At 42.2% G+C, this 15,007-nt stretch overlaps 1 protein-coding gene across 1 annotated transcript in view; it reads right to left on the bottom strand.

Moving 5' to 3' along the window:
- Nucleotides 1-15,007, bottom strand: part of LOC114021130 — a 40,304-nt gene that overhangs the window by 17,319 nt on the left and 7,978 nt on the right. Inside the window, exons 6-10 of the mRNA XM_043533858.1 lie at nt 14,845-14,950; nt 14,308-14,454; nt 14,001-14,061; nt 13,434-13,600; nt 13,222-13,332 (exon numbers count right to left, since the gene is read on the bottom strand). Of these exons, the coding sequence (XP_043389793.1) occupies nt 13,222-13,332; nt 13,434-13,600; nt 14,001-14,061; nt 14,308-14,454; nt 14,845-14,950 (592 nt within the window). The remainder of the gene's footprint in view (nt 1-13,221; nt 13,333-13,433; nt 13,601-14,000; nt 14,062-14,307; nt 14,455-14,844; nt 14,951-15,007) is intronic.

Below are 15,007 nucleotides of genomic sequence, written 5' to 3'. Positions count from 1 at the left end.
ATTGTTTTTCCCCTTAGACTTGCTTCCTATGGGATCTTACCTACCAACTCGCTGAGTTTGCTAAAGATTGCCTTCTTGAAATCCATTGTCTTTATTTTGCTGTTCTCCCTCTACCATTTCATGATCACTTTCACCCAAGCTGCCTTCCATTTTCAAATTCTCAACCAGTTCCTCCCTATTTGTCAAAATCAAATCTAGAACAGCCTCCCCCCGGTAGCTTTCTCCACCTTCTGAAATAAAAAAATTGTCTCTAATACATTCCAAGAACTTGTTGGATAATCTGTGCCCTGCAGTGTTATTTTCTCAACAGATGTCTGAGTAGTTGAAGTCCCCCATCACCACCAAGTCCTGTGCTTTGGATGATTTTATTTGTTTAAAAAAAGCCTCATCCACCTCTTCTTCCTGGTTAGGTGGTCTGTCGTAGACCCCTACCATGACATCAGCCTTGTTTTTTACCCCCTTTATCCTCTTCTACCTCTTCTGGGGTAACCAACACTTTTAAAAAATCAGCAGTCCAAAACTTTCACCCCATCTCTTTCCCCTTTGAGAACCTGTCAGTATCCTCCCCTTATTGAACTCCAATGAAAACACACGGTGGTGGTCAGACAGAGAAGCTCTCACGCTCCCTCTTCTATGAGCTCCAGGCCTGGGGCCTTAAACAATGAAGCAGTTGTCAGAGCCATCATCAGATTATCCTTGCTTTACTTCCCTTCCACGCTGAGGAAAAGACCCTACCTTTATACAGCTTCCTTGGTCTTAGGTCTACAGTTCCCCTGTAATATAACCATCACAAGGCCTCGTTTCTTGGTTTAAATCAGGAACAGGGTGCAGCTAAAACTTAAATTGCTCTTGAAGGGAGAGCTCTCCCAGACCTGAAGAAGAGCTTTGTGTAAGCTTGAAAGCTTGTATCTCACACAAACAGAAGTTGGTCCAATGAAAGATACTACTTCATTCACCTTGTCTGTCTAATATCCTGGGACCAACATGACTACAACAACACTGCATGCAGTTCTCCCAGTGACAGCGATAAAGGCAGATTTCTTTCTAATGGTTATGTTCCTTGACTTTACTCTTTACAGAAATAAAATGAGAGAGAGCATCCAATGTAACCAGGGAGCTCAAGTTCCATTGCTCCCTCTTCTTTTCAAACGAGTGAAGGAAAGTGGATGGGAGAGCAGAAGAGACAATTAAATGCAATATGTTATTGTAAAAAGGAGAGAACCTAGTAACTAATTACATTGTTTAAGCCCGCTCAATGTATCTCTTAAGTGGTAGAGCAAATACCTCCTATGGGACCACCCCACTCTATTCCACTGTGGAGCTGATAATTCAGACCTGTTCTTAACCCAGTTGTTGCTCTAATATAACTATTTCAGTTAGAGAGAGTGAGTGTGTGTGTGTGTTTAACCAAAATAGTTAAATTAGGGACAACCTCTAACACAGACACAGTTGTATTAATATAAAAACACTGTATACTGGTGTAGCTTATTCCCCTCCCTTTGTGGATATGACTTTACTAATATAAAACACCATTACACTGCTTTCTGCAACCATATTAGGGGAGGTAGGACCTCTTTAACTATAGTGGTACAATTAAAACAGTAGAACTTGTGTGTGTAGACAAGCCCTAAGGCAACTGAAGGATGAAGTGTGTCTGTAAGGTAGTGATGTGAGTGAAACCCAAACAAAGATGATTTCTGCTATATTCTTATTGCATTTCTGGGAATTATTGTTCAAAAATAATTTGTAATTATAATTACCTTATTGTTTGCATAAAAAACTGAGTGAGATGTCAGCATGTTTGTAATGGCTTATGGTTAATAGGGCAGTTCAAGAAGATTGGTCTAGTTTCCTGTATAAAAGGTTAATTAGGGTTGTTAAAGAAAGAAGAGAACTTGTTCACATAGCTCCAGGTAGGGTAAAACCCTCTCCTAGAGGCACATATGCAGACCTAGCTCTGAGTCATGTTCACATACATTATTACTTTCCATGTAAATTTTTTTTTCCAGATAATGTTTACAAGAGCCTGCCTCTTGTAAAGGGGGCCAATTAATGCTAGATGCTGCTCTGTTTGCATTGCACAAGTTCACTGAGGGAATATTTAGGAGAAGCTTACATATATCAAAAGCTGACCAATTTAAGAGCTTGATTGTGACATTATGCACAGCCCTGAGCCAAGGATGGTGTATAAGTTGCATCACTAAAGAGTAGCACTGGAAGGCATAATGACTCTGAGAATCACAATCTCTCCCACCCCCTCACTTCTCCTACCCTTAGGATGGAAGTTATCTGTTATTGGCCTTTAGCAGCAGTAAATTACTGTTCCTTCCCCTTCTCTGGCTCAGCTGTGCTGGCCATGGCATTGGGGGAGGTAGAGTCAACATTCCATGTACTCACTGCCCACCTATTCTGAAAAAGAGGTAAGCAGGTGCATAGCCCCCTTTACTTCTGTGTGTTGGACCCGATGTCAGGTTAGCTCATGTAGAGGTGTAAAGGGAGTTCTTACTGGGTATATAGTTCTAGTCAAAATCTGGCTTGTACAAACCCCAACATACTTTGTGATGAATTCATTATGGATGCATGATTGTCATTACAATACACCGTACATTGTTTTGCCATTGAGTTTTTGTGCTAAAGTACATCTGATAATATTAGCAAACTAGGGAGAAATTCTTCTCAGTATAACCATTCATATACATGGCAAGTGAAAATCCAACATCAGACATATTGCATGGTTTATGTAAATATACTTAAGATGGACTTTAACTGTGTTTGTGTATTTTATTATAGGCGACAACGTGTCTGGCTGAGAATTCTAAGAATTGCAGGGTTCCAGAGAAGCTGATTATCTGGCATTCGATCATGGCGGAAATGCCTTTATGGGTGAGTAATGATTCCAGCGAAATGGAAAGGTCACATTACCTGTGACTCAAACACGTACACCTGCAGGCATTAGAAAATGATTCCTCAGCGGTTGCCAAAGTACTCACAAAGCCCTTAGCACGCATGGGTCTAATTACTGTTCATCTCAAGATCTGAGTTTTCTAGTGTCTTACCAGCATGTGAGCAAAATAATTCATAGCCAGGTATTTCTTGCTTGATTAAAATGGGACTTCAGCACAGACTGTAGGAAGGTATAAAAATATGTTTATGCCCTCACTTCTAGTAAAGTATTACATAAAGGCCTGAGAGATCTGTACAGGAGGCATAACCTCAGCCCTTGTGATGTAATAGGTAGAAATAAACAGGATAAGTTAGGGGAGCTGTGGCAGATTTAACTCTCAGTTTCCATGTAATTGTGTATTTAATGCAGTTTAAAAACTGTGGTTTAGTCGCACTCTTTTAATGCTCCAAAAATGTGTGTGGTTTGTTAAGGTCAGGTTGTAAACTGCTGACTCCCAGTGGTGTCCAGTTACTCATGTGAGTAACCAGTGAGTGGAAGGGCTCACAGTCAGGCCATTAGTGAGCAGCAGCGGGAACTGGCTGGTTCCATAAAATAAACATATTCATAACGAATGGCACCTAAAATTCAAAACCTGCCACTAAACTTTGTATTAATTGATGCAGCATACTTTCCTGTGCTTAGATCTCTGTCACTGGTGAATGTTTGAGTGAAGTCGTACAGTAACCAGGAGACAATGGCATTTTGGTTCCTATTCTTTGCTCTCGTCACGTGAAATGTGGTGGTTATTTTGGATACCTCATTGCACTCCAGCTTTCAGAAATTAAAGCTCCTTGGAGACTTACGGAATCATCACAGCTGGATCTAAATGACAAACAAAGGCATAAAGAGAGGCTGGATTTGACCCCCGCAAAACAGACTCCTCCTCACTATGACAGTGCAGCAAGGCCTAGAGCAATGCCAAAGGGCCTTCCTGGTAGAGAAATTGGACAACATTTTCACAGACGCTTCTCCCCTGAGAGATGATATCTCAGACATCACATCCCAAATGGCTGACTCAGAAGATGAGCTCCAGAGAACAGCCATTGAAATAAAGGAGAGAAATGGGGAAATGTCTGCCCCAAAGATGACAATGAGGAGAAATTGGATGACTTGGAAACCAGGGCAAGAAGAAATAATTTTCATATTTCAGGCATCACAGAGAGTTTAGAAGGTAAAAACACCCTCACTTTTCTTCAGCAACTGCTCCCAGATCTCTTCCAGATAGACCCACTGCTGCCTGCTGCCTGCTTTGAGGTAGAGCTCAGCAAGTGGGTTTAAAAAAAAAAAAGGCGGGAAAATGTTCAGCCCAAGACTGTGGTACATAAACTGCTACATAAACTGGTACATAACCTGCTACATAAACTGGTACATAAACTGGCCAGTGGGTCTATGAACTGTGTAGAAGCACTGTATCACAACACTGTGTGTGTGGGTTTGTGGTAGGGTACATCATATCATAGCCACTCCTACAAGCTAAGGGACTTGCTCTCTGTTCTGGGTGGAAGCGTCTTTCCTCCCAACATTTGCATGGTTCCCCCACTCAAAGATCTCAGCTTTATTCAGGAAATTAGAATTTGCTAGTCAGGAAATTGTTTTTTAAAAAAAATCATAATATTGGCTTTTGCTTTGCGGTTGATTATTTAGGATATGGTTTTTTCAACTGAAGTTGGTTGCATCAGGGAGATGCTGTTTGTTTTGGCACTGGTCACTTGTCATGTAGTGCTTTGTACACCAGCTGTTCTGTATACACTATAATGCATGGTCTCCAGGACATATTCCTTGGGATGAAAGGAGAAATGGATCTGGATTCTCTGCTGAGAACAATCACCCTTTCACTGTGCTGGTATTACAAGGGGGCCAGAAAGCTGCCAGATCTCCCCAGTGGGGGATTCCCCAGAAGGCATAGAACTAGGATAGCCAGGTTCTACACCACCATGCCTACAGCCCTTGGCATAGCATGTGGGAAAGGGGTCTGCCAGAGCACAGTTCCTGGATGGGCAGTTCTGTGGTGGGGGGCAGAAGCAGCCACTGTAGATTAAAGCAGCTCTCAGGCTGCTTTCCGCTTGGCTGCAACTGGTGTAAAACTGATTATAAAATCAGGGAACCACAGGTGGCTTCTTTGTTGCTGAACAGAACTGCATGCTGCTGAGAATGTGGGTCAGAATCTCTTCTCTGACATTTCTTGGTTCCACTTGCCATATTGCATCTTCCATCATGCTGAACCTAACGCCTGGAATAATGTCTCTCTTGTTTGCCAAGCACCTTCTCACTCCTCCGTGAAATCCCTCCAGTCTTCTCATCCTCCGTAATCCCCTCAGCCACCCCCTCCTGAACCATTACCCCATAACTTGTGAGTATTTGTCTAGTAGTCATAGATAGACTGCAAGCTGTTTGGGGAGCCAAGAATATGCTTATCTCTTTTTTGCAAGGTATTATGAAAACAGATGGCACTATATGTATACGTTAATAATATTTTCTGAAGATTACTAGAATGATATCCCTGTGAGCCAAAGAAGCTATTCTGCAGATATCTGCACCCTAGCACTGCTAGGGAGGGAAGGATTGTATCTGCAAGGGTTATTACATCTGTGACTGTGTGAAATAGCTTCACTGCTGCTCTATGTCCTTAGAATAGGGTGACCAGATGTCCTGATTTTATAGGGACAATCCCAATATTTGGGGCTTTGTCTTATATTGGCGCCTATTGCCCCCACCCCGTCCTGTTTTTTTTTTTCCCACACTTGCAATCTGATCACCCTTGGTTGGAAGGGGAGGTTTTCTTCCTCTGGGAACCCAGCAGACCTCTCTTGCCTACAGCTCCCACGGTGTGGAGGGATAGACAACCTCAGGACATTATTCTTACAGGAGAGAAACCAATATTAAATACAAAATCTCTGTGAAAGGAGACAGCCATGAATTGACTCAAATTACTTTAGGATTTTGTAAGTCAAAGGGGATCATATTCACCCTGTCTTTTGTTTACACTGCTAGTCTTTTTATGGCAGTCCTAACCTCTGAATGCAAATAAGTCCAGTATGTAACAGTGCTGTTCTGTAGGTAGATAAATCCTCTGCACAGAATGCAGCAGTCCACCCGACTCTTCTTCAAGTCATAGCATGTCTGCAACAGTTACGTAATGAACGTCCTCTCTCCTGATGCAAAAATTCCCCAAAAGGCATGTAAAGCATTACATCTGATCCAGGTGCTTGTTTTGTCTCTTTCTGTGCTACAGTTTGACTTTTGCATTTAAATGCCAGGCCCCTGCACTTTCTCTTTGTCTTAAAGTAATACTGCGTGCTGGTTGGACTTATATGGTGCTTTTATATCTTCAAAGGACTTTAGATACACAACTAATTGGTCCTCACAACAGACCTGGGTGATAAGTCAGTAAGTGATATTATCCCTATTTTATCAATGGGGAAATGAGGCAGAGAAGCAAAGTGACTTGCCTAAGACCTCGGAGGGAGGAAGTGTTAGAGCCAGGATTAGAACTCAGAAAGTCGTGGCTCCCAGTCTTTTTGTAGCTAATGTGGAATAAGGATTTTATAGACAAATTTGAGTAGTTCCAGAAAGGTAGGCAAATGCCACAATGGAATATGTTATATAATTGACTATTTATTGCCCACTACTTATGCCATTTGAATGAACCCTAGTCAGAACCCCACTGCAAGTGCAAGGAATTTATAGGACTCTTTGCCAGCCAAGGATTTTCATTCTTGGAAGATAATGCCTTTCAAAAACGGAATGCCATCAAATCCAGAGGAGGCAGATAAGAGAGTAGGTGTCAAAATGCCTCAAAAACCTTAGCGTTTAGCTAGTATTCCTCAAGATAACCCATTCAGGAAACATTTCTGCCTCTTCCTCCATTGCATGGTATTCACCCCAAAGCTAAAAAGGAAATTTAATTAAATCCAGAATATGGCAACTATGTGAGGCAGCACAGAAATCCCAGGTTAGCTTTCCATAGCTACAGGAATTGGAAGAATCCTGCAAAGCCTACCATAAAACATCCTTAATGAACAATCTGGTCAACACTCCTGTTGGAACCTTAACTGGTGCACTTCTTGGCTTCCTGCAGTTTTAACTATGCAACCTTAATGTTGCCTGAAAATGGCGTTTCTTTGCATTTAATAGTTTGTTTTTTGCACTGTAAATCCTGAACCTATATTGCAAACCCATCTTATTTCTTTATTACAAAGTCTTGGGAGGGGCTATTTAGTTAAGTTCGGAAAGACTATAGCACCTTTTGATGTGATCATCTGAATCAGTAATGAATCTGTACCAAGCATAGTGTCAGGGAATTGCATTGCCAGAGGGCGTCTTTTTTCCAAAGAGATGTAAAAGAGAAATGTTGAGTTGGAACAACTGTGGTCATTAAAGATCCTATACTCAACTTCTGTATGAATCAGGGAGTTAATGTAAGTGTCCTGGCCAGATTGCAATATTGGTAATTACGTATTGCCTCCCCGAATTCCCCAGTTAAATACTGTGTTCTTCACTTCCCATCAAACTATTGTGTTCTGTGCTGGTGTTAAAGATCTACCATGTTCTACACAGACAGGGTTGCATTTCAGTGGTAGAGAAAGTGAGCCCTTTATATCTCATATCTTACCCAATAGGATTGGTGTGAGGCTTTATAAATGTTTGTGAAGTGTAGAGATGATTAGATAAAAGTTATAGAAGTGCAATATATTTTTATGAAAGAGAATTACTATTCTAAGCCTTCTTCTTTCCCAGGAATGCCCCCTTTTGGCCTGAAATGTTTTATGTGATTGATAGTTAAAACAGCCTCTCCCTCTATGAACTCTTGCATTAGTGAAGTCTCTGTTTCCCTGATTCACAGATTAGTTTCTGATCTGAAGCTAGAAATTTTTAGACATGATTATAAAATACATTTAAGTGGGTGAGACAAGGGAGAGAAAAAAAAACTTTTTTAAAAGAACATCTTTCCTATTTCTATATTCCAGTTCTTTAGGAGGTTCTCATGTAAAAGTGTGAGGAATGAATAAAAGGAGCACATTAAGATCAGTTTTATAGCTTGAATTTCACATAATGTAAATAAGTTATAAGAACTGCACTATTTGCAGAGTTGGTATAGGAATGTTTGTAGGTTCCAAATAGATTCCTTGCAAGAGTGACTATCTAAAAACCAAGGCTCTCTGTTCAGACCAAAGTCTGGTTTAAGAATCTCTCTCTTCACTTTTGGTAAAGGTGGTATTACCCCCTTTTTAATAATGACTAATTTAAGCAGATTGTTAGTGCATAAGATGCTCTTATTTCCAAGTTCCTAACTATCTTTTACTTTATAATGTAATGCAACACTGATACCAATAGGTAACACAGTAAATACATGGGTGTGAAATTATTAGCATTTATTGACAATGAGAAATAGTGGAACATAATTCAGTCCACATTAGACAAAGTTCTCACTGAGTCTTCATGCAATTAAAATACAGCCTGTAAATTATATATTTTACAATGGTTAATTCAGTTTTGAGCATAATATTTAATAAGTGATGCAAATCAAAGGTTTGAGTTCTGCCCTCACATACATAGATCCCATGGAAATAAGGACCGTACTATGTTCTTATTGTACATCTTGATTCTGTACTCTTTACACTTCTATCTGTGAAGTCCACAACTGATTTGACTTCAGTACAAAGGATCACTAATACAAGTTAAAATCTCTATTATTATGCTGCCTCATTTGTACTTTTTTAGTTGTATTCCAGGATTTAAAGGCCATTGAAGTCAATGAAAGTCTTTCCGTTGACTTCGGTGGGGGCTAGATCTAGTCCTTAATTCTTATTTCTCAGTTTAATAAAGTGATAAAATATTCCGGAGTTCTATCATGCATGTGGTATAAGAAAATCAAGATTTATTGTATATAGTGGTCTCTGAAACATTCACCATGATCTTTTCTTTTAAAAAACAAACTAAAATTCCAAAATATTGCAAATCCCTAGAAAAGCCTAATTCCACTGGTAGGTTCAGGTTCTCTGTCCCAAAGCCTAGAAATGACTCCTGACATCCTTCATCCAGGCTAGAGTTAAAGTGCAAACAATAGTAAAGATGGATGAAATAAAATAGAAAAGAAACCAAATTAAGGAAAATAGTTCTATTTTGGGTAAAACTCTGAAAGAAAGACCTCATTCAATATCCAACACTGAGGAGATATATGGAAATCAGGGAGTGAATATTCTACATACAATATAATACAGAATAATTTATTTTAAATACACGCAGTTATAATTCTTATTCAGACTGTTCCTCACTCTGGGGGAAAATACAACCTGAATATAAAAAAATCCTGATATAAGAACATTGTTTAGCTGATTAAAAGGTAAGAAGTTTAGGGCCTGATTCATCATCCATTGAACAGTAGCTCTCAGAGCTTAATACTCAAAAATATTCAATGAGAGGAATGAGACCCTTTATTAAAAACAAAATGCAAAGACATAATTCACATTGGGGGAAAAGAGATCACATTTGTAAGTACTTGTTACCTGTAACCCTGGTTGTAAAAGTTTACATATGAATAAAATTTCTCCCATTTATTTCAAAGAGAGAGGGATATATGAATTGATTGCTGTGGATCAATCCTTTTATGAGTTATATATTGCTCCATATGAAGCAAACAAGGAAGTTTCATAGAAACCAGCTAATTCACAATCAGAGTTTACAATAAAGTGAGACTAAATCTGGAGACAGGTATTGAGGTTTTCTGGAAGTAGTTACTAAGTCTCTAAAATTTCCTAACAGATCCCCAATTATTCTGTGATAACAGTGTTGATTTTTTTTAAATTGAAAGTTACTTGGTATAAAGATGACACTGAATATTGTGAATACATATGGAAGAAAATTTTCTTCTGTTGATCATACAACTTAATAGTTCCAGACTACTTACATATAAAGTCTTCTACTGTTATAAACTCTGATTGTATCTTTAAAAAACTTGCCCGTAGTTGAAAACACGTGATCAGTTGCAGGAATTTTTTTCAGTGCATGCCTTAAAAATCTGTGATAACCCCGTCCCTGGAGTTCCCATTGACTTTACATGCCATTGCAGGTGTGTAGCATCTCTGAAAATTAAACTCATTTGGTAGGGAATAATCTTGTACTGGCACTTAAAGGGTTGGACTCCGGAGATCTATGGTCAACATTTTCAAAATTAGGCACCTATATTGTAAGGCTCAATTTTCAGAGTTCTGAGCTCCCACAACTTGAACTGGCTTCACAGGGAGCTGTGAGTGCTCAGCACTTTTGAAAACTAGGCCTCTCTAATTTCTGTTAGTCCAATTCTGGGCTCTCCGGGGGTGTTTCATCAGCAGCTCAAGTTTTAACAAATTCAGAAGATTTTTACAGTCTGTTTTCTGGCTGTTCCTCAGCAACAGCTGCGGAGCATGAGATGGGGATAATGAACCTACTGGCACATCCCTAGAAGGCAAACAAACAGACAAACAAAGCATTCAGTTCAATAGTAGCTGTCTTGTTTTATTTATTCTACATTATTTTTCTACTTGTCTCTGCAGGCAAAGGTGATTTCAGTGAAGTGCAGAACTCTGGGCCTGATCCAAAGTCTTTTGAAATCAGTAGGCATTTTTCTCCTTGACTACATTGGCTCTGGATCAAGCCATATGATGCTAACATATACCTACTCAAGTTCCAGGAAGGTGGGTGGGCGCAAGCCTGCCCACAGCTGAAGGCCCCTTCCCCAGCCTAAGTGGAGAAACCATGAAGCCCAGGTTTCAGCTAAATTCAGGGGACAGCAAATGATCAAACAGGAACAGGAATGAGGGTTACAGAGCGGTAAGTAAGGATCCTGGGGGGGGGGGGAGGAGGGTGGAAGACTATTCTACAGGTGAGCATTGGGTTGCCGACTTTCTAATTGCACAAAACCAAACACCCATGCCTTGCTTCTGCCCTGCCCTTCCCTGAGGCCCCGCCCCACCGCTTCTCTGATGTCCCGGCCCCACTCATTCCAGCCCCCCTCCCTCCGTCACTTGCTCTCCCCCACCCTCACTCACTTTCACTGGGTTGGGGCAGAGGGTTGGGGTGAGGGCTGCAGCTGGGGGTATGGGCTCTGGGGTGGGGCCAGGGATGACGGGTTTGGGGTGCAGGAGAGGGTCTGGGCTGGGGCCGAGGGGTTTGGAGTGTGGGAGAGGGTGAGGGGTGTGGGCTCAGAGAGGGAATTTGGTTGTGGGATGGGGCTCAGAGGTGGGGTAGGAGGTTGGGGTGAGGGAGTGGGTGTGGGGTGTGGGCTCCAGATGGGGGGCTCAGGTCTGGGGTAGGGGGTTGGGATGTGGGAGGGGGTGTGGGCTCTGGGAGGGAGTTTGGGTGTGGGAGGGGGTTCCGATCTGGGGCAGGAGGTTCAGGCTCCAGCCGGGCAGCGCTTACCTCAGGTGGCTCCCGGTCAGTGGTGCAGCAGGGCTAAGGCAGACTCTCTGCCTGCCCTGGCTCTGCACTGCTCCTGGAAGCAGCCACCATGTCCTGCCCCTAGATGGAGGCACAGTCAGGCAGCTCTGCACGGCGTGTGGCTGCCACACCTGTAGGCGCTACCCCCACAGCTCCCATTGGCCACGGTTCCTGGCCAATGGGAGCTGCGGTGCTGGCGCTGAGGGCGGGGGCAGCACACAGAGCTTCCCTGATTGCCCCAGCACCTAGGAGCCGGACATGCCGGCCGCTTCCAGGAGCCACGCAGAGCCAGAGCAGGCAAGGAGCCTGCCTTAGCCATGGTGCACCACCCACGGACTTCTAATGGCCCAGTCAGTGGTGCTGACCGGAGCCGCTAGGGTCCCTTTTCGACTGGGCATTCCTGTTGAAAACCAGACACCTGGCAACCCTAGGTGAGCAGCTTCTACACTATAGCTATTCAGTTAGGATGCCCTTAACTATGCAGCACAGTTGCCTTCATCACAATTTACATTTAACAACATGGCCAAAGACATTTGAAGATGAAAAGGAAAGAAGCTCAGACATTTCTTGTAAATATGGAAGGGTCCCTCCACTCAGTACGTTCGGCAAGCCACAGGCCTGTACAAATGAAGCATCCAAAACAGTCAAGCATTTTCACTCATCCCCATGAACTCATTTCCTCACTGTGGATACGTTCAGGTCCTGACATGCAGGGGCCAGATTCCTTACTCTACTCTAACCCCAAGGGGACAGAAGATGGCAAGTTCAGCAGTCTCTTAATTTAGTGATAAAGGAGTCCATTAAAATCTGGGTTGAAATTATTTTTATTGCCCCCACCTTGTTTATTTCCTAAGGAACACAAATATTAAGGAGGCACGTTTACTGTTGTGCATACACATACAATGAATAATCACATGTATTGGCTTCACATTATTATTATGTTAATTGTCTTGCTAGCTTTCCAGGAATCTTTGCAGACAAGGGGCTCTTATGAGGCATATTCAGTCAATGAAAAGGTCACAAAGGGACTGAGAGGGATTCAGAATTATTATTATTATTAATTAAGTTCTGATGGTTTGTTGCTCTGCCTTTGGCAAGATACAGACAGATTTAGGGTGACATTCTGGCCCTACTGAAGTCAATGGCAAAACTCCTATTGGCTTCAGTGGGGTAGGATTTCACCGTTGGACCCAGTTCTGCAGACAGTTAAGCACCTAAGTTAGTGTTTGCAGGGTTGGAGCCTTGGTTTCCATCCCAAGGCACTTACAACCTAAGAGTCAGGCAAAAATTTTACAAGATGCACTAAAACCCAGAAGATAATTTCAAATACTTTCTATTTTTGTAGTGTGGGTTTTGGGTGGTGCTGATATTTCATCGACAGGGGTTAGAATAAATATTAACAAAATAACACCTTGTCTGTATTAAGCTCTTATAGATAACTGTTTGTTATGGCAGCTTATGGGGACATGAAAGTCAGCAGGAAAGAATTATCCTGATGCAGCTTCCCTGTGCTGGCCCCCTCAAAAGCCTCGGTGTAGAGTGTGGGCAAGGAGTGGGGATGGAGACTCTGCTCCAGCCAGTGCTGCAACCCATTGGCAGTCCTGCTGGGGAGGGGGAATGCTGTAAATTCAAGTAGCCCCTACAAGAATCCAGAATAGGGAGGGTACAAAGGTACATTAAAGCCACTATAGTGCCCCTCCCCCTGAATTGTACCTTTTTTGGTTGGGCCCCCTAGATGCACAGCCCGAACCTCAGCCATTGTGTTTGTAGACATTTATAGCTTAACCTATGGTGTTTTCTTTATTGGATATTCACTCTATATAGCCTGTGCAATTATTTTTTCATCAGATTAACGGAATTACCTCCTGAAGAAAGTCCTCCCTTTTGGGGCCATGAGATTGTGGGAAACATGTCATCTCCTTATTTTCCTGGATTTTTACAAAGTGAGTGGCAGTTTGACATGATTTTGGTTTCTATGAAAAAAAGAATCTAAAATTAAGGGAGGAAAATGAAAGCCACCCACCCACCCACAAAAACAAGCAAACAAGTCATTTACCCCGATATTGACACTCACCTGCAGCCCAGGGTTTGCTCCCATTTGTAATAAACAATTAATTCCCTCAAGAATTTGATCTTTGCGCGTTTGCAGAAACTTTCGCGTGTCAGTGTGGTTGAGGATTTTTTGAGACTCCCTCGCTAATGCAGTGTGAGCAAGAACTGCACAGTGCAATGGTGTTAAACCTGGATGGGAAGAACCACAATGACATCAGTCACTTGTGAGGGACTAAATCCAAATGCTTGGGTATTTTGGCTTTAACAAAAACACCAACAATTAGATAATGTTCAGCTCAAGCTTTCTTCCCAGGCTTAGCTATTCCCAGGGGTCTTCTGCTCAGCCCTCACCCTGGAGCTTCTCCCTATAGAGAACCACTTCTACCTTTTTTATATCCCAGTGGCATAGCAAAGCACCAGCCTCAGTGAGCTGGAAGAGATCAGCCCTTCCCAGCAGGATCAACACAATGGGGTTGCCAACTTGATATTTCCTACTTAATTTCTGGGGTTTAAAATTACTTAGGTTAGAGTTTGGAGCCTGGGAGGAGTCTGCAGTAAGCTTCACTGTAGTTCAAATTGCATCTCTTACCGCTATGGTCAGTTCGATCCACTTCCACATGCATGCCGCCTTCTTTACATTTGTTCAGAACCTGAAAGGAGGATGATGCAGAGATTGTAAATATTGATTGTGGCCTCGGGGCACTGCCACAGTACAATAAAACAATAACAATAGTGACACCAGTTCATCTCCGCTGGGATGGTTTCTCATATCTATAGAGACGTCTCACATTTTGCGTGGCAGAATATGCATGTGTCTCCTGCAAAATGCAGGCAGAAAAATCCAGTGCATATGATAGTGTAATTATAACTGTATCTCTAATTAAAGCTTTACTTACATCCAAAACTCTTAAGTACCCATTCTCTGCACACAGATGGAGTGGTGTTTTCCCAAAACTGTCCTGTTCATTGACATTGGCACCCAGAGAAATCAAATCATTGACCATCAGGTGCTGGTTCTTTTCAGCAGCTAGATGTAATGCCGTCTAATAAGAAGAGAGAGGGGGAGAGAGACTTTACAGTGGAAAAAAATGAAAAGTCTTTAAACAGCATGGATTAGCAGCTAGGGGGAAACATTGGGAGTCAGGACTTCTAGGGTCTATTCCTGGCTCTGGGAAGGAAGTGTGGTCTACTGGTGGAGGGGAGTGGTGTCAGGACTCCTGGGTTCTATTCCTAGCTGTGCCACTGACTTGCTGTGTGATCTTGTGCAAATCATTTCACCTCCCTGCACCGCAGTTTCCCCATCTGTAAAATGACAGTAGTAATACCTGACTGACTGGGGTGTTAGGAGTTTAAAATCAATGTCTGGAAAATGCTTAGGGATCCTTTAATGTATTAGAGAAGTGCCCGATTTTCTTTTCCAGTTAGTGTCATACCCGTTTGGCTGCATCCTTCTCATCAATTTTGTTTAGAGATGCCAATCTCTGTGCAAGTGCATAAGCCCGTGCTCTCCTTCCTTGAGTGACAGCCTTGTGCAGGAGCCTGGAATAGGTCAGGGTTTGTAATGCATTAGAACATTCAGCAAATGTGGGCAAGGTT

This window comes from Chelonia mydas, chromosome 22, assembly GCF_015237465.2.
Source record: "Chelonia mydas isolate rCheMyd1 chromosome 22, rCheMyd1.pri.v2, whole genome shotgun sequence".
Lineage (NCBI taxonomy): Eukaryota > Metazoa > Chordata > Testudines > Cheloniidae > Chelonia > Chelonia mydas.
The sequence above is the reverse complement of the archived record's forward strand: the minus strand, read 5'-3'. Positions and strand labels throughout refer to the sequence as shown.